The 21,800-nt window shown below is 28.8% G+C and overlaps 1 protein-coding gene across 1 annotated transcript in view; it reads right to left on the reverse strand.

Moving 5' to 3' along the window:
* Window positions 1–21,800, reverse strand: part of LOC109600478 (retinal guanylyl cyclase 2) — a 176,264-nt gene that overhangs the window by 149,645 nt on the left and 4,819 nt on the right. The window contains exon 2 of the mRNA XM_049966423.1: window positions 1,704–1,947. Within this exon, the coding sequence (XP_049822380.1) occupies window positions 1,704–1,947 (244 nt within the window). The remainder of the gene's footprint in view (window positions 1–1,703; window positions 1,948–21,800) is intronic.

The raw sequence follows: 21,800 nt of genomic DNA on the forward strand, positions 1-21,800 counted from the left end.
TTTTTATTCATTTTAATATATTATTATTATATTTATTAATATTATTTCTGTGTAGTTTAGGTCAGATGATTTATTATAAAACATAAAATAAACCTAAAAAATCGCTGACATGTCAAGTTGGACCAAATGTGTAAAAAAATAAGAATAAGAAATAAGATACATAAGGTTCATAAGATATATAAAATGTTAAAATTATGTATGATTAGTATGATTCAGATATATAAGGTGTATAAAATATATAAGATAAAATATGTAAGATGTTTAAAAATCTGTATAAAATTCCTGAGATAAAAGATATATATGATTCACAATATATACAAAAGAAACATGAGATTTATTAGATTTACATAATGTGTAAAATATAGATTTCATAGATTCTATAGATTCCATATATCTCATAGATGGATTTTATGGATTTTATGGATTTTATGGATTTTATGGATTTTATGGATTTTATGGATTTTATGGATTTTATGGATTTTATGGATTTTATGGATTTTATGGATTTTATGAATTTTATGGATTTTATGGATTTTATGGATTTTATGGATTTTATGGATTTTATGGATTTTATGGATTTTATGGATTTTATGGATTTTATGGATTTTATGGATTTTATGGATTTTATGGATTTTATGGATTTTATGGATTTTATGGATTTTATGGATTTTATGGATTTTATGGATTTTATGGATTTTATGGATTTTATGGATTTTATGGATTTTATGGATTTTATAAATTTTATAAATTTTATAAATTTTATGGATTTTATAGATTTTATAGATTTTATAGATTTTATAGATTTTATAGATTTTATAGATTTTATAGATTTTATAGATTTTATAGATTTTATAGATTTTATAGATTTTATAGATTTTATAGATTTTATAGATTTTATAGATTTTATAGATTTTATAGATTTTATAGATTTTATAGATTTTATAGATTTTATAGATTTTATAGATTTTATAGATTTTATAGATTTTATAGATTTTATAGATTTTATAGATTTTATAGATTTTATAGATTTTATAGATTTTATAGATTTTATAGATTTTATAGATTTTATAGATTTCATAGATTTCATTGATTTCATAGATTTCTTAGATTTCATAGATTTCAAAAGAAAAGAAAGATGTATTAGATGTTCATAATGTATAAAATATATAAAATGTATAAGATGTATAAGATACGATGTATAAGATGTATAAGATGTATAAGATGTATAAGATGTATAAGATGTAATAGATGACAAAGAAGTAGAAAGTATAAAAAATATATAAGACAATATGTGTAAGATGTATAAAATGAATACGGTTTATACGATATAGAAGATATATATAACTCGCAAAATATATAAAAGAAACATAAGATATATAAAATGTATATGATGTAAAAAGTGTATAAAATGTATAAGACGTATAAGATGTATAACATATAAGATATGTAAGATTTATACAATATACAAGATATATATGATTCATAAGATGTACAAAATATAAAATGTATAAAATGTACATAGTGTATAAGAAATTCAGAAATTTAAAAATTTCTTAAAATTATATTAATTAAATTGCTAAAAAATAAATAAAATATTTCTGTATTTAATTTTTTTAACTTTAAATTTCATAAATTAAAATTATTTCAGTTAAGAATTACAATAATATTAATAAAAAGTGACCCTTTAGCGTAATTAATCTTACCGTCATCTGGAAGGATATCGAACGTCAGGTTGTAGGCAGTCAGCTCCTTCTCCACATACTCCATGTCGAGGGGATAAAAACAGGCCTCGGACACGACGAGGAGTGGGACCGCGGACGGTTGGAGGTGGGTGGCGGCGGTCGACGTGGAAGCCGGTGGTGAGACGACAAGGACGCAGGCCAGCAACCCCAGCAGCGGCGGGCCTGCCATGACAGCCTGCTCAACGAGGCATGGCACCAGGTGCCCACGGCACCATCAAATCAAACGCGGCATCCGTGCGGCGGCCGACGAACTGCGATACACGATCTGGAACAACATATTAACATGGTCGCATTAGTGTGACGGACGAGGCTGCGCATCCACCATAAATTTAAATAATGTGCTACACTGAGAGATGTAGTTTAATTGTGCTTATACAAACAAACCGGAGATAAACAGGACCGAGAAGTCCATTACTGAGTTAAGGACCTCAATTAGAGGGTAAAAACATAAAACCCAACAACGTATTGCTATCAATTTATTTTATTAAAGCAAAGGAACAAACTGGAGCAACAGATTGACAAACAATTAAACTTGAAGAGACAAAATCTGATATAAAAGTTGCATTGCTGCTTGCTGCAGTCCTGTAAAAGTGCCGGGACAAAAAGAAACGAAATCCGGCTTCGTAAACACAATGAAAAGTTTTCGAAAACAATTAAAACTACCAGTGTTAGTTGTAGGAACTTTCATACACTCACTCCAAAAATAAACACGGAAAACTTCGGGGCACACGTCCAATTTTGTTGTTCCGCACTAAATTGTGTTTATTTAAAATTTTAGATACGGTATTATATTTTTATTGGGATGCTGTAAAACGTATACTGGTTTGTGTATATGATTTAATATAACAGCACTTCGAAAAGAGTATAAAAATTGACGTCAGAATATCTTAAAGTTTCATACTTAACTTGAGTTTTATGGGGCCTTTACTCCCTATTAAAGTCTGCCGTGCGTCCCGAGGAATTATTTCCGTATAGTGCGACAACTTTTAAAATTAAGCGCACTATAAACTTTAAATCCAATGCCAATGTTGCGGAACCGATAATGAAATACGTATTTTCCAAACTTCAACGGTTCGACCTTCGCAACAGGAAACTCGAAAAAAAAAAAAACGTGCCACAACACACAAACATTACGGCGGAAAAATGCATTAGCCGTAATGAAATTACGTATGTCACATTTATTACACACACTTGTTTTCACAGTTTTCGCAGCAGTTGAAGCGGAAGTGGGTCAAATTCGCCGCAATTAGCCTTGATTTTTCAGGACTTTCCAGATGCGGAAAATATCAAGTTGGAATTTACGAGGGAAATTTTCAGTGAAAATTGATACAAGGATACGTTGTTGTCTCGGGGAAGCCGGTCAACGATAAATAACAGGTGTATGGACATAACGAACAGTTACAATGGTTAAAATTTTATTGAAACAAAACGGCACAGTGTCCACAGTATTTCATTATTATCAGATGTTGGGGAAAGCTATTTATATTCTTAACATTTAACTTTGCTTTAAAATAACATAAAAATACCTTTTTTAATTGTGCAAAGTATATAGAAAGCTTAATAAATTATAAAAAAATTCAATGGTGTAGAAAATAAGGCAAAAAAAACAGGAGAATCCCCACCTACTGTATCATTATACAGATACAAAATTTGGTCGTACATTTGATCCAAAGGTTACAAAAGTAGGAAAAAAAACAAATTTTGAAAATTAAATTTGAGTAACTGTATATTTTTCAGGAGAAACTGTAGAAGGAATTGTATTTAGATATTCTCCATTATTGGATGTGTTCCATCTTTTTTCAAATTTTGACCATCTATTTTAGAAACAAACTGTAGAAGAAATTGTATTTAGATATTCTTCATTATTGGATGAGTTCCATGTCCTTTCAAATTTTAAATTTAGTAGTCTATTTTTAAAAAAATTTGATGTATATACTAATTCAGATTAGAATATAAAATGGCTTTCAGACTCAAGTAACGAGACACTTTAGGAAGAAGTTGATCATCTCATATATATATATATATATATATATATATATATATATATATATTAGCTGTATTTTCTTCAGAAGAAAAAAAGTAGTCTATTTTTAAAAAAATTTGATGTATATACTAATTCAGATTAGAATATAAAATGGCTTTCAGACTCAAGTAAAGAGACACTTTAGGAAGAAGTTGATCATCTCATATATATATATATATATATATATATATATATTAGCTGTATTTTCTTCAGAAGAAAAAAAAATATTTAAATATTAAATACATAATTTAATAAAATAATTATAGATTAAAATGTTTTCCAGTTAGTTTTGTATCATCACTTCATTGGATTAATACCAACCATGGTGAAGATCCAACACATTATTGATATAAAAAATTATTATAATCAATATATTTGATTGAATTTTTGAAATGTAAATTTGTGGGGCTGTATTTTCTTAAAGAGAAAAAAATTTATTTAAATATTAAGAAATTTTGACCACCTATTTTAATAAAATAATTATAGAATAAAATTTTCACCACTTAGTTTTGTATGTCAAAATAATAGTAACAAGAATTATCTCATTAAATGTGTATAAAATTATAGATTCCTTTTTAATGTTGTTTTAATTAAAATTTTTTTATGATATTAAAACATTTTCTGTCTTTAGTTCACAGTAATTTTTTATAACCTTGTGTTTATTATTCTCCACTGTTCTAGATATTAAAATATTTAATAAATTTTAAGCTTGGAATATTATATTTTAATTATTAAAATAGTAAAATATTTATAAACTTTATAATATTTAAATTTTTTATTGGTCGAAATTTTAATTAATGAAATTTGAAAAAACTTTTATAAATTAGGGCATTAGTTACCGGTACATTCATGAGTATAATCGATATTGCAGCGTGTATAATTCTTCTAAAACATTAATTACTACTTAATTAGCCATTAAACTAGTGTTTAATCTCAAAATCTATTTAATTAAGAACAATAAAATGCATTTATTCAACTGCAACCCCTTATCTTAACAAACGACCCATTGATGTGGTCCAAACATCAGTCCAGCGAAGTAAGAATGAACAAATACCGAACGTAACGTTCGAAAGAAATTACCAAAACTTTTTCTCTTAAGTACAATTTAGTGAAACGTTTCTTACTTTGCTTTTTAACTTTCCCCAACTTTAATTGAATAGAGTATGTTGAAAACATATTTTTCTTTGGCATAAACGATATTACATACTTTTTTGTATCACTAAACCGACATAAGTTTGCGATTTTAAGAATTTTATGGAAGTTTGTCCACTGAAAAAAGCTTTTCGATAAAAGTTTTTACGAAAATCCGGTAAAACGGTCAATTCTGCTTTTGATTCAAGTGTTTAATTGATTAGTGTAACTTAAAATAATTGATTATGGATTAAAAACTTTGAAGTTTCTTATTGGTCTTTAAATTTCTTAAAAATCTATAAATGGGAGTAAACGTCTATTCCATGTTTAAATATCTTAACAAATAACGACTCTATGAGGAATTACACATAATCAATATTTAACTAGGGTGGAAATACTCTATATCTAAAATTAGGTTCATTTCTCTTCCTCTCAGACATAACAAGGGGTAACAACTTTATCCCATTTTATGGGTAAATTTTGTTTTTGTGTACAATGCTTTTTATTCGAGATATTTTAAAATTTTCGAATAAAATATTTCTGCATATACAGGGTGATTATCTAATTTATTCATTAGAAGGAGAACAGAAAAAGTTATTGATTTGAAATTTTTATAGCCATTATGTTGACTTCAACTAATTTTTGAAATTATTTTGAACTAAATTTCGATTTTGCTTTCGCCAATGGAACACCCTGTATATTTTTGGATTTTTAATTTCTACATGTAATTATAAATAACAGGGCTTTTTTCCAAAAAATTAAAGAGATTGATGGTCTAATTAAAATGTCTGTAAGGCAACAAATTTTGAAGCTGAAAACCTCATTTTTGGCATAACAAACGACCGTTGTTCGTGCTCCCAACTATTATACAGAGTGTTTTTATTTATGTTTAATTTTGTACTTCTTAAAATATCAATAACTTTGTAATTTTTATTCGAACGCCATATATGTTTTACTAAATTTAAATATTACAGAGAAAGACTTCATAAGTTATATTTTCAAGTGTTATTAAATTATATTTTCATCTGCAGAACGTAAGAAATACAACGCGTTTACTGCTGAAAACTAAATAAAAATTTCATTGCACAACATAAAATTGAATAAGACAAATTTAATTTTGCGCCACAACCGTCGTATTAACGTTACATTTTAAGTTTCACGTGGTGAATCGGTCGCACATAAATCATATTTCATTCCCGGGAATTCGCATCGCGAACTTTTGCACCACCTAAGCGAAATGTTCTCTAACGAAAACCACACAGCAAAGTAACTATTTTAAAGCTTATTAGCTACAAAGTTAACTTCGCACTCCATTGCATCGCACAACTTTGGTTCGCCATTTAACAAGGGCCATGCCGTTAATTTGATAATAAAACATTTCGGTAATCCGCCCTAATGCACACTTTTTATTGCCGACACGAAATCACCCCCGTTCGGCCTGGAGGATTTTTTTAAATCGAATGGAAAACAAATAAGATTAACATGAATAAAAAGGGAAAAATATGGAACAATAACTCGGAACAAAAGTTTTAGTGGCTGCTTCGGTCGAAATGTACAATAGACTTTTCCAAACAAATTTAGTTCCTTCATGTTTATCGGTCTTCTGAGGCCGCCGTTTTATTTTTCCTTTAGCTTAATTTGCCATATAAACATAACGCATCGATTTGTGATCAGTGGAAGTTTTGAGTCGTTCGAATATTCAAAAGAAAATGTAATGTAATATACAAAGAATTGCCACTACGTAAGTAGCAGTGGTGGGTTTTTTATTTGGCTATAAAATTTGTTAGCTTTTATATTGGTTATTGTGACTTATCAGATGTTCATTATGTTGTATTATTGAATACATGATTATTTTATTGTTCTAGTACATTAATAAATTAGTGGCATATTATACAAAGTGTTTTTAAAATAGATGGTCAAAAGGGGGAGCAGGTGGAACAAAATCCAGATAAAATCTAAAATGGTTTGGCCTCTTATAAATGGGCCTCCAAGGTCACCAGACCTTAATCCATTAAATTTTGCATCATCGTTTTAGAACTTTAACTTAACGAAGTCTCTTGGTAACCACTTGTTCAATTGCCAATTACAGAAGAAAGAAGGCTTCTTCCTTTTTCTTACCATTCCCAGTTTGTGCTTCCCCTGACACTGCATAGTGACACAGACAACGTCATCTTTGGAATGTAGAGTGAAATAAAATTGTCATTTTCGAACTTTAACTTAACGAAGGTTCTTGGTGACCACTTGTGTAATTGCCAATCTGTAGTTTACAGAAGAAAGAAGGTTTCTTCCTTTTTCTTATAATTCCCAGTTTGTGCTTCCCCTGACACTGCATAGTGACACAGACAACGCCATCTTTGGAATGTAGAATGAAATAAAATTGTCATTTTGAAACTTTAACTTATCGAAGTCTCTTGGTGACCACTTGTGCAATTGCCAATCTGTAGTTTACAGAAGAAAGAAGGCTTCTTCCTTTTTCTTACCATTCCCAGTTTGTGCTTCCCCTGACACTGCATAGTGATACAGACAACGCCATCTTTGGAATGTAGAGTGAAATAAAATTGTCATTTTCGAACTTTAACTTAACGAAGGCTCTTGGTGACCACTTGTGCCATTGCCAATCTGTAGTTTACAGAAGAAAGAAGGCTTCTTCCTTTTTCTTACCATTCCCAGTTTGTGCTTCCACTGACACTGCATAGTGACACAGACAACGCCATCTTTGGAATGTAGAGTGAAATAAAATTGCCATTTTGAAACTTTAACTTATCGAAGTTTCTTGATGACCACTTGTTCAATTGCCAATCTGTAGTTTACAGAAGAAAGAAGGCTTCTTCCTTTTTCTTACCATTCCCAGTTTGTGCTTCCCCTGACACTGCATAGTGACACAGACAACGCCATCTTTGGAATGTAGAATGAAATAAAATTGTCATTTTGAAACTTTAACTTATCGAAGTCTCTTGGTGACCTCTTGTGCAATTGCCAATCTGTAGTTTACAGAAGAAAGAAGGCTTCTTCCTTTTTCTTACCATTCCCAGCTTGTGCTTCCCCTGACACCGCATAGTGATACAGATAACGCCATCTTTGGAATGTAGAGTGAAATAAAATTGTCATTTTGAAACTTTAACTTATCGAAGTCTCTTGGTGACCACTTGTGCAATTGCCAATCTGTAGTTTACAGAAGAAAGAAGGCTTCTTCCTTTTTCTTACCATTCCCAGTTTGTGCTTCCCCTGACACTGCATAGTGATACAGACAACGCCATCTTTGGAATGTAGAGTGAAATAAAATTGTCATTTTCGAACTTTAACTTAACGAAGGCTCTTGGTGACCACTTGTGCCATTGCCAATCTGTAGTTTACAGAAGAAAGAAGGCTTCTTCCTTTTTCTTACCATTCCCAGTTTGTGCTTCCACTGACACTGCATAGTGACACAGACAACGCCATCTTTGGAATGTAGAGTGAAATAAAATTGCCATTTTGAAACTTTAACTTATCGAAGTTTCTTGATGACCACTTGTTCAATTGCCAATCTGTAGTTTACAGAAGAAAGAAGGCTTCTTCCTTTTTCTTACCATTCCCAGTTTGTGCTTCCCCTGACACTGCATAGTGACACAGACAACGCCATCTTTGGAATGTAGAATGAAATAAAATTGTCATTTTGAAACTTTAACTTATCGAAGTCTCTTGGTGACCTCTTGTGCAATTGCCAATCTGTAGTTTACAGAAGAAAGAAGGCTTCTTCCTTTTTCTTACCATTCCCAGTTTGTGCTTCCCCTGACACTGCATAGTGACACAGACAACGCCATCTTTGGAATGTAGAGTGAAATAAAATTGTCATTTTGAAACTTTAACTTATCGAAGTCTCTTGGTGACCACTTGTGCAATTGCCAATCTGTAGTTTACAGAAAAAAGAAGGCTTCTTCCTTTTTCTTACCATTCCCAGTTTGTGCTTCCCCTGACACTGCATAGTGATACAGACAATGCCATCTTTGGAATGTAGAGTGAAATAAAATTGTCACTTTCGAACTTTAACTTAACGAAGGCTCTTGGTGACCACTTGTGTAATTGCCAATCTGTAGTTTACAGAAGAAAGAAGGCTTCTTCCTTTTTCTTACCATTCCCAGCTTGTGCTTCCCCTGACACCGCATAGTGATACAGATAACGCCATCTTTGGAATGTAGAGTGAAATAAAATTGTCATTTTGAAACTTTAACTTATCGAAGTCTCTTGGTGACCACTTGTGCAATTGCCAATCTGTAGTTTACAGAAGAAAGAAGGCTTCTTCCTTTTTCTTACCATTCCCAGTTTGTGCTTCCCCTGACACTGCATAGTGATACAGACAACGCCATCTTTGGAATGTAGAGTGAAATAAAATTGTCATTTTCGAACTTTAACTTAACGAAGGCTCTTGGTGACCACTTGTGCCATTGCCAATCTGTAGTTTACAGAAGAAAGAAGGCTTCTTCCTTTTTCTTACAATTCCCAGTTTGTGCTTCCCCTGACACTGCATAGTGATACAGACAACGCCATCTTTGGAATGTAGAGTGAAATAAAATTGTCATTTTGTAACTTTAACTTAACGAAGTCTCTTGGTGACCACTTGTGCAATTGCTAATCTGTAGTTTACGGAAGAAAGAATGCTTCTTACTTTTTCTTACCATTCCCAGTTTGTGCTTCCCTGTCACTGCATAGTGATACAGACAATGCCATCTTTGGAATATAGAGTGAAATAAAATTGTCATTTTGAAACTTTAACTTATCGAAGTCTCTTGGTGACCACTTGTTCAATTGCCAATCTGTAGTTTACAGAAGAAAGAAGGCTTCTTCCTTTTTCTTACCATTCCCAGTTTGTGCTTCCCCTGACACTGCATAGTGATACAGACAACGCCATCTTTGGAATGTAGAGTGAAATAAAATTGTCATTTTGAAACTTTAACTTATCGAAGTCTCTTGGTGACCACTTGTGCAATTGCCAATCTGTAGTTTACAGAAGAAAGAAGGCTTCTTCCTTTTTCTTACAATTCCCAGTTTGTGCTTCCCCTGACACTGCATAGTAATACAGACATCGCCATCTTTGGAATGTGGAGTGAAATAAAATTGTCATTTTGAAACTTTAACTTATCGAAATCTCTTGGTGACCACTTGTGCAATTGCCAATCTGTAGTTTACAGAAGAAAGAAGGCTTCTTCCTTTTTCTTACCATTCCCAGTTTGTGCTTCCCCTGACACTGCATAGTGACACAGACAACGTCATCTTTGGAATGTAGAGTGAAATAAAATTGTCATTTTGAAACTTTAACTTATCGAAATCTCTTGGTGACCACTTGTGCAATTGCCAATCTGTAGTTTACAGAAGAAAGAAGGCTTCTTCCTTTTTCTTACCATTCCCAGTTTGTGCTTCCCCTGACACTGCATAGTGACACAGACAACGCCATCTTTGGAATGTAGAGTGAAATAAAATTGTCATTTTGAAACTTTAACTTATCGAAGTCTCTTGGTGACCACTTGTGCAATTGCCAATCTGTAGTTTACAAAAGAAAGAAGGCTTCTTCCTTTTTCTTACCATTCCCAGTTTGTGCTTCCCCTGACACTGCATAGTGACACAGACAACGCCATCTTTGGAATGTAGAGTGAAATAAAATTGTCATTTTGAAACTTTAACTTATCGAAGTCTCTTGGTGACCACTTGTGCAATTGCCAATCTGTAGTTTACAGAAGAAAGAAGGCTTCTTCCTTTTTCTTACAATTCCCAGTTTGTGCTTCCCTGTCACTGCATAGTGATACAGACAATGCCATCTTTGGAATATAGAGTGAAATAAAATTGTCATTTTGAAACTTTAACTTATCGAAGTCTCTTGGTGACCACTTGTTCAATTGCCAATCTGTAGTTTACAGAAGAAAAAAGGCTTCTTCCTTTTTCTTGCCATTCTCAGTTTGTGCTTCCCCTGACACTGCATAGTGATAAAGACATCGCCATCTTTGGAATGTGGAGTGAAATAAAATATTTTCAGAAATGAGTCACAATTTTGTTTGATCATACCTGATAATCCACATTTTTTTGTGGGAAGGTTTGTCCCTAGAACAATAATAAATAACTGTCTCTTCATTAAAGATAATTTAAGCAACTCACAAAAAATTGTGGAATCTCGTTTGCTCATTTACCCTTCAACCCTTCAAAATCCAGTTTTCCAAAAGGATAATGCGCCATCATATATTGCAAGGGTTATTTTTGGATGTTTCCAGCATTCAGATGCAAATTTGTTGCCATGATCACCAACATCTCCGGGTTTATCACCGAATAAACACATGTAGAATATAATAGACAAAAAACTGAAATTCAGCCCTCACCCCACAGACTTTAACAAACTTCCAGGTTCAAGCAGAGGTGGCATGGTATGAGAAACTTCAAGAAGAAGTTGATCATCTCATTAGATCAATACCAAGGAATCTGGATCATCGTCCAAATTATTGTTAGTGTAAAAAAATGATTATGATTTTTATACTCAACATTTTGGACTAAATTTCTAATCATTTATTAACTTCTATTACCCTAAATTGTATGCCAAAAATCAATGAAATCTGACCTCAAGATCTGTGTATTCTTTTTTCCGTCACTGAGTATACAAAGAACTAGCAGCACGTGTGAGCAATGCATTGAACACGATCGACATATCGATTAGATAATGATAACTTGTAAATATTTTATCTGACTGCAATTTGTTGCTTTTTATGTTGGAAGATCCAACTATTAATTACTTATCGGTCATCATTATAGTTTTTAAATTAATAAAACGATTATTTTATTGTTTTAGTACAAAAATTAAAAACTGGACAATGAATATTTAAATAATTTCATACATAACGACTGCATAATTAATTAATTACGGGCTTTACAAAGGCTTTTGTTATTAGAAACGTGAAAAAAAAAATAAAAAAGAATTTCAGAGCTCATTGAACAATAACACAAAATTAATTGAATTCGTACTCAGTATTTGACGCGACCCGCATCTGTTTGTGAGCTGTACACGGTGTAAATTCCGCCCTTTTGCCGAACAGCCTTTGAAAATACGTTTCGAAAATCTTTCGCAGGTGAAGCAATTTAGTTATGAATTCGGGTGCATTTCGACGAAATTAGGTTGTGTACGTTTCAATTTTCGTCGCTTAAATTAGATGAAGACGTCGACGTGGAGGGCCGCCTTAATTATGTTAATTGATCGTGGCCCGAAGGCGAGGTAGCGATAAATGGCTTCCCGGTGGCGGACACATATGAGCCGGGGAACAAAGATGAAAGCCCTATCGAGATTGTATGTTGCCTTTCCAAGAAAGGTGTGCCGTTGTTGATGCGACCTACATAAATTCATATACGCGACCTACGAACGTCGCCGTTCTTGACAAAAACTTCAACGAGCCGTGCTATATTATTCATGGAGTTTCTGGGTGAAATTTACATTTATTTGCGTACGGTGATATCTTAAGAAAGATGATTTTTTTAAAAAAATGTGCAAAGTACACGTTAATTTTGATTAGATGAAAATAATTTTAAAAAAGGGTAACAAACTGGCGCATTCGCCATTTTATTAGATGGAGATCTAAGCACACAAGTAAAAGAATAAATATATCTATAAAACCATTGATAGACATGTGAAATCTAAAAAATTTCAAAAACTATAAATTTATGTATTAAATATTCATATTAAATCTAAAAAATAAATATTTCACTATCTAATATGTACATTTATCAATAAAAAATTATATAAAATTTAATTAATATTTTAAAATATTTCTCAAAAAAAAATGTTTTTATATAAATCTTTAAAATTTTATAAACATATATATATAGATATATATATATATATATATATATATATATATATATATATATATATATATATATCTTTAAAATTTTTTAAACATTTATTCAAAAAAATAATTAAAATTGCAAAGAAAATATAAAATATATTATTAATGGAGAGAAATTCATACAATATTCAAGAAAATAATTAATATTACAGAAAATAAAATAAAATGACACATTTTACCTTATGACCAATTTAACCATATGATCTTATGACCGAATTACCTAATGACAGAATTATCTAATGACCCAATTGCCATATGACCCATTTTACCTTATAACTTATTTTACTGTATGATCTTATGACCTATTTTATTTTATGGCCTTATGACCAATTTTACCTTATGACAAAATTTAATTTATGATTGAATAACTAAATGACGAAAAATAACTAAAATTATCAATTTTCTCCAAGTTGAGAAAGTTCAAGAATTGGAGTAACTTAAGAATATGGAGAAACTACAGCTTTTATAATAACAATCAGTAAAAATCTTTATTGATTTTTTACGAATTTAGTAAATAAATTATTACGAGGAATATAAAAAACTACTAAAATTCCGAAAAATCATTAAAAATCTAGATTGTAATTAAAATCCAAAAAAAACTCATTAAAACATCAAAAATGTTATCAAAAATATAAAAAGTTCCTTCAATCCAAAAAAGTTACTAAAAACGTAAAAATGACCGATTTTACTTTATGACCTTACGACCAATTTTATCTTATGACAAAATTTATCTTATGACTGAATTACTTAATGATCGAATAACTAAATAAAAAAAAAAATTAAAATTATCAATTTTCTCCAAGTTGGGAAAGTTCAGGAATTTGGAGAATCTACAGCTTTTATAAAAATAGTCACCAAAAATCTTTAGTGATTTTTACACATTTAGTAAATAAATTATTACTAGGAATATAAAAAATTACTAAAATCCCGAAAAATAATTAAAAATCTAGAATGTAATTAAAATCTCAAAAAAAAAAAAAAAACAAAAAACGTCAAAAATTTTATCAAAAATGTAAAAATTTTTTTCAATCCAAAAAAGTTACTAAAAACGTATAAATGATCACCTTATGACCTGATGACCAATTTTACCTTAAGACAAAATTTACCTTATGACGGAATTACCCAAAGATTGACTAACTAAATGGCAAAAAATAATTAAAATTATCAATTTTCTCCAAGTTGGGAAAGTTCAAAAATTGTAGAAATTAGAGTAATTTAAGAATTTGGAGAAACTACAGCTATTATAAAAACAATAACTAAAAATCTTTTTAGGAATTTTGTAAATAAATTATTACTAATAATGTAAAAAATTACCAAAATCTCGAAAATCATTAAAAATCTGAAATGTAATTAAAATACCAAAAAAATCATTAATACGTCAAGAATGTCATCAAAAATGTAAAAATTTACTACCATCCAAAAAAGTTACTAAAAACGTATAAATGATCAATTTTACCTTATGACCTTAAGACCAATTTTACCCTATGACAAAATTTACCTTATGACCTAAAGATTGACTAACTAAATGACAAAAAATAATTAAAATTATGAATTTTTTCCATGTTGGGAAAGTTCAATTCAGTTGGAGAAATTAGAGTAATTTAAGAATTTGGAGAATCCACAGCTTTTATAAAAACAACAACTAAAAATCTTTAGTGGTTTTTACACATTTAGTAAATAAATTATAACTAGGAATGTAAAAAATTACTAAAATCCCGAAAAATCATTAAAAATCTAGAATGTAATTAAAATCTCAAAAAAATAAAAAATACGTCAAAAATTTCATCAAAAATGTAAAAATTTTCTTCAGTCCTAAAAAGTTATTAAAAATGTAAAAATTTACTAAAATTCCGTAATGACCCAATTACTTAGTCGTCAGTTACCTGAATTATACCCAACGAACAACTGACCAAATGTCTAATCAGACATGCCACTAAAATGGCAATTTATGAACTAATTTTTTATGCATTAGTTATTCAGAAAATATTCTCCCTGTAATGTTGAAATTGTATAATATACGAAACGATTATTTAAATGGCAAATATTAAGTTAATCTTAATTAATATTATTTTGATTTTAAAATGTAAATATTGAATATGAATGAATAAATAAATCTATTATACATTCATAATATAATACACAATTTAATTTTAACAATTATATTATTATATATTTTAAAATTAAAATAAGAATGAAATTGCTGAAATAAAAATATTAATATTAACATTTTTCGTAAGTTAAAATAATAATAATCCCCAAATTGCTCGAAGAAATACCTAAATGGAAAAAGACAGAGAAACTAGTTTAATAAATTAAAACATTTACTTTTTCCTTTTATACTAACACCACATTTCTTTTGATGTGAAAAATGTCCATCTTCCTATCGACCAAACAGCAACTCACGTTTCATGAATTTTTAACACGGTCGCATATAAAATTCACAAGTTTCAAGCACACGATAAACTTAAGCCACTCGTCCGTTTATTTCAAATAAATTATTAATCCAATTGGAAAAACACAACGGAATATTTGGAATTTATTCGTGGCATACACTCCGTAACGACAATAGATTAAATTTATCGCAGTGGCACTATTACCGTCAGGTTTTGTCCTATTTTTTTCTAAGATAATAGAAGATTGATTCGGAAACTGTCGGCTACGCTTTGGCACCTTCAAAGGAGCGATTTTATTGAAAAGATGCAACGAAATGCAACCGTCTAATCAGCGTGATAGATCCTTAAAAGTACCGCTGCTTACGTCACAACTTTATTGCCAAGAAATTGATACGTCGTTTTAATGCAGCAAAAATGATGGATCGAACGTACAGCATGTATGTAATGTGTGTTTAAAATCGAATTATAAAGTAATTGCGATGGAAAATCGATCACGTTACGAGAAAAACATGGTCGGTACGGCTGTGTGAAAATGTAAAATAACTTTATCGGTTGTGTGTCCGGTTTAATAAACATTATCAGTAATATCGGTAGGAAAGGTTTGCGGACAAGCAGGGAACCTAAACAAACAAGAATATCACATTTTTACCGAAATACTGCGATAAAACAAATTTGAGCTTTGCCGCACCAGCCAGAAAATCCGGACAAATCTCTCGACGCTGATACCGGCACAAAAAAAAAATCACAAATACCGACAAATGAAATATCTGAGGGCAGAGTCTATCAGGAAAATTGTTTGCGAAAAGGAAAAACGTATTATGCTTTTTAAAGTAAATTGCTGCCATTATTACAGCTGCACTGGATTGAAACGAATTATTCAACATTCTTTCATTTAAGAATGACGTTTCGTTAGATTTTTTTGTTGTTCATTGAAAATTGTAACTAATAATTATCAAGGGATAATTATCGATTGATAATTATATCAAAATTGTTAAAAAATATAAATAAGCAACGGTTTTAAATATTTCAAATTTCGATAATTACACCTAATCATGAATTTTTAGGTCGGATCAGATAAGTAATTGTTCTGAATATACAAAAAAATGATTATTACCTCTATAATTATTAATTTTTTATATTTACTCAATTTAATAGTTTTAAATATATCCAAAAATTAATAATTTTAATAATCATCTCTTTTCAATATTTGTTATCTATATATTACCTAGATAATCATTATTAATTATAATTATTAGATACGTACTATGAAATTTCAAAAGAATGATTCAAATGACACAGGAAATTACAGAAAAAGAAATAGAAAAAAAATGGTAAAATACAGATTTGAATTAAATAAAAACAAATTTTTACGTTTTTTAATTTTTTGTAAAATAAAAAAATGTATGTATGTATGTTCAGCATATCCAAAATGCGAATTGATATACGGTGTGACCCATTTGAAAGCAGGATACCTCCATAAAATGACCTAATCACTGAATTTACCGTATGACCGATTTGATCTTATGACTTTATTACCGATTTACCTTTTGAACTTATGACAATTTTATCTTATGACTTTGGGACCAACTTAACCTTATGACCAAATTACCTGATGACAAAATTATCTAATGTCTGAATTATAATATGACCGATTTCCCTTATGACCTATTTTACTTTATTACCTTATGACTAAACTTTTGAAATTGTCTGTAATCGAGTTTTAAAATAAATAATATACCAATTTTGACTACTATTTACTAACACTGAACTTTAAAGTAAATAAAATAAAGTTGAATATATAAAATATTGCCTCTAGATTCAGCATTTTTAATAATTTTTCTGGTAATTATTAAATTTTGATAATATTCCAATATTTAATTTAACTCTGAACTGAAAAATTGATAATTATGTCTATAATCAACAATTTTTAATTACTATCCAGATTATTATCAAATATTAACAATTATCTATTTTATATTATAAATGTCGGATTTTTAATACCTAAATTTTATTATTATTTCTAAAAACTTCTTTTGTACATTAAAATAAGCAATATAATAGTAATGAATATTTTAAAAATTGAAAATTATCTCTGACCCTAAATTTATTAGAATTAGACTAAAAATTTATAGACATTGGACTCTAAAATAAGTAATGTTGAAAATATCAAAAAATGATAATTATCTTAATAATTTTATCAAATTTTGACAATTATCCATATTAATATTTATGTTATAAAAGTCGAATTTTTAGTATTATAAATTTATTAAGTAACATAATAGTGTTGAATATTTCAAAAATCGATAATTATCTTTAACTCTAAATTTATTTAATTTCTAAAAATTTATAGACATTCAAATTTAAAATAAGTAATACAATACTTTTAATACATCAAAAATTACTAAGTATCTTAATAATCAACTAATTTTTGATAATTATCCATATTATTATCAAATTTTACAATTATCCATTTTATTTTATAAATGACAGATTTTTTAGAAACCCAAATTTATTAAAATTTCCAAATTTCAATCTAACATTGAATTTTAAAATAAGTAATAAAACAATATTTAATATATCAAGAATTTATAATTGCCTCTAGAATCAGTATTTTTTAATAATTATCCAGTTAATTAATTAATATAAATATTGAATTATTTAAAACCATTGATTTTTTTTATAATCTCTAAACTTTTACTGATATTAAAATATAAAAAATGTAATATTAGTTTTGAATATTTCAAAATTTTATAATTATCCTATAATCAATTTTTAATTATTTTCCAAATTATTATCAAATCTTAAATTTATTAAAATTTCTAAAATTTTTCTCTCATTGAATTTTAAAATTAGTAATATAAGTGTTGAATAAATTAAATATTGATAATATTTCTTTAAGATTAAAAAGTAAAAATTCATTGGCATTAAAACTAAAAAAAACAATATTAATATAGTTTGGAATCTTTCAAACATTAATAATTAATTCTATAATCAATTATATTTAATTATTATCTACATTATTATTAAATTTTGACAATTATCCATTTTATATTAAATATTAAATTTCTTAACCTTAAATTTATTAGAATTTCTACAAATTTACTGACCTTGAACTCTAAAACAAATAGAAAATTGTGTTAAATATATTAAAATTTAATAAATGTCTTTGGAATCAGTAATGTTTAATATTTATTCTTATAATTATCAAATTTTGATAATAATCCTGTATTTATTGTAAGTATAGAATTATTTAGAACCCTGAATGTTTAACAATCTGTCAAAATTCACTGACATTAAACCTTTAAAATATTAATAATACAATAATTGATAATTATAAAACATTCATTTTTTATTAAATTTTGACAAGTATTCATTTTATGTTATAAATATTGAACTTTATAGAACCGTAAATATATTAGAAATTTTAAAAATTTATTGACATATTTTGATAATAAGCTTATATTTAACTTTAAAATAAATAATGTAATAGTTATGAATATTTCAAAAATTCAAAAATTAATAATGATCTCTATAATCAGGAATTATTAATAACAATTACCCATTTTATATGATAATTTTCTAGTTTTTTAGAACCCTACATTTTTATAATTTCTGGCATCTAATATATAAAAAAGGATATTGTAGAACACTAGATTTATTTAAATCTCTTAAAATAACATATACTGACGTTGAACCTTAAAATATATAACACTAATTATCAATATTTGATAACTATTTCTAAAATACCCAATTTCTAATAATCAATAAACATCAATTAGTTCAAAATCCAGGAACACTAAAATTTACCGGCAGTGAACTTAAAATAAGTAATATAATATTTTATGAATACATCTAAAATTTCTAATTAACTTTAAACACATCAACTTGTAATGGTTATCCCTTGTTAATAATAAATTTGTTTAAAACCCTGCATCAATTATAAACTATAAATTTTACCGACATTGAATAAATCTATAAATAATAGTTACAACAAAATGGGCAATTTCCACAACAAAACTGGTTTCCGTAAAACAAACTAAAACCAATTATTGCATTAATTGCACACGTTTGTTTGCACATCTTATCGCATTTATTAACACATTCCACGGCATTATACTTTTAACAAGCCGATACGTGTGTTGTCACAAGCAAAAATTACATTGCCAATAAGAGTTTTCCCACAAGACAAACTACACGTATGTACAATTTCGAACGTTGCAATTGGAAAAGCGATCACGTCCGGTACGTAAACTAGATTTGGCATACATCTATTCGATATTACGAGGTAATTTCGGTAGGTGCGTTACTCCGAATCCACAATAACCGATTCAAAGCGCCGTAAATTAAATTCAACAATAAGTAAAGTACCCCCGAATTCGGATGAACCGGTAAAAACATGCAGGTAGTCCCACGTTTGGAAACTCAATTTCACTCATGGCAACTGCATCGAGCACATCCAATGTGTCGTGATTCGGTTTCTGCGACGATAAATGAGGAAATGATAAATTTTCAAACGTGGAGACTTCGAATCGAGTTTTCCAAGTGTTCGGTGAATTTCTGAGTTGGACCTGGATGTGTTTGGTGTGCGCCACCTCGCGACTCGACGTAAATGTTTACCGAGGGGGGCCAGTTGCTAAATTTGATTATTACATGTTTGTTGACGTAATGAGTTATGTCAATAGTTTCTAGGGGGCTTTTGTGCACTTCAGTGAACGTTATAAAAATTGTCAACTGGTTTGTCTGGCACGTTACATTAAACCCGGTTTATTGACAACCGTCATTCGGAAGCATTCAAATTTGTTACTAGTTTATCGAGTTGTTTGAAGTATTTTCTGTTCTGTTGAAAATCTGAGGTTGGATTACGCATCGTGGAAGTTAATGACATTTGATAAACTTCGAATTCAGTGAACGTCCAATCATGATGTCCAAAAATTTGTAAGTAATAATTATTTTAGTTAAAATACCTATTTTATAAGTAATTAAGATTGATTAATTTACCATTACAAACCGAGTTACCAAAACATTTACAAAATATAGTCATGTCTAGATTCAATGAACTTGAATAGAGTGTCCAGATGGATAATATTAAAGGTTGTGAATGATATATAATGTGAATTGTTAAGAAAACAATGCATAGTTAAAACACTTTGTAATAGGTTCTCTAATAATCCGGTACCACGTCAAATATATAAATGAATGAGTGAAGTTTAAAGGGTATAAAAGGTTTAAAATTTATTCTTGATCTATAAAAATATGTAAGTATAATTATTTTCGTTCAAATACCTATTTTATTAGTAACTAGGTTTGATTAATTGATCATCATAAACAGAGGTACCAAAACATCTATAAAATTTAGTCATGTCTGGATTCAATGAACTTGAATAGAGTGTCCAGATGGATAATACTAAAGGTTATGAATGATACATAGTATGAATTTCTGAGAAAACAATACACAGTTAAAATACTTTGTATTAGGTTCTCTAATAATCCGGTACCATGTCAAATAAATAAATGAATGAGTGAAGTTTAAAGGGTCTAAAAGGCTTAAAATTTATTCTTGATCTATAAAAATATGCAAGTATAATTATTTTCGTTCAAATACATATTTTATTACTAACTAGGTTTGATTAATTGATCATCATAAACCGAGGTACCAAAACATCTATAAAATATAGTCATGTCTGGATTCAATGAACTTGAATAGAGTGTCCAGAAGGATAATATTAAAGGTTATGAATGATATATAATATGAATTGTTAAGAAAACAATGCATAGTTAAAACACTTTGTAATAGGTTCTCTAATAATCCGGTACCATGTCAAATAAATAAATGAATGAGTGAAGTTTAAAGGGTCTAAAAGGTTTAAAATTTATTCTTGATCTATAAAAATATGCAAGTATAATTATTTTCGTTCAAATACATATTTTATTACTAACTAGGTTTGATTAATTGATCATCATAAACCGAGGTACCAAAACATCTATAAAATTTAGTCATGTCTGGATTCAATGAACTTGAATAGAGTGTCCAGATGGATAATATTAAAGGTTATGAATGATACATAGTATGAATTGTTAAGAAAACAATGCATAGTTAAAACACTTTGTAATAGGTTCTCTAATAATCCGGTACCACGTCAAATAAATAAATGAATGAGTGAAGTTTAAAGGGTCTAAAAAGTTTAAAATTTATTCTTGATCTATAAAAATATGTAAGTATAATTATTTTTGTTCAAATACATATTTTATTAGTAACTAGGTTTGATTAATTGATCATCATAAATCGAGGTACCAACACATCTATAAAATATAGTCATCTCTGGATTCAATGAACTTGCATAGAGTATCCAGATGGATAATATTAAAGGTTATGAATGATACATAATATGAATTTTTAAGAAAAAAATGCACAGTTAAAATACTTTGTAATAGGTTCTCTAATAATCCGGTACCACGTCAAATAAATAAATGAATGAGTGAAGTTTAAGGGGTCTAAATGGTTTAAAATTTATTCTTGATCTATAAAAATATGTAAGTATAATTATTTTCGTTCAAATACATATTTTATTACTAACTAGGTTTGATTAATTGATCATCATAAACCGAGGTACCAAAACATCTATAAAATTTAGTCATGTCTGGATTCAATGAACTTGAA

The sequence above is a fragment of the Aethina tumida genome, chromosome 4, assembly GCF_024364675.1.
Source record: "Aethina tumida isolate Nest 87 chromosome 4, icAetTumi1.1, whole genome shotgun sequence".
In the NCBI taxonomy this organism is placed as follows: domain Eukaryota; kingdom Metazoa; phylum Arthropoda; class Insecta; order Coleoptera; family Nitidulidae; genus Aethina; species Aethina tumida.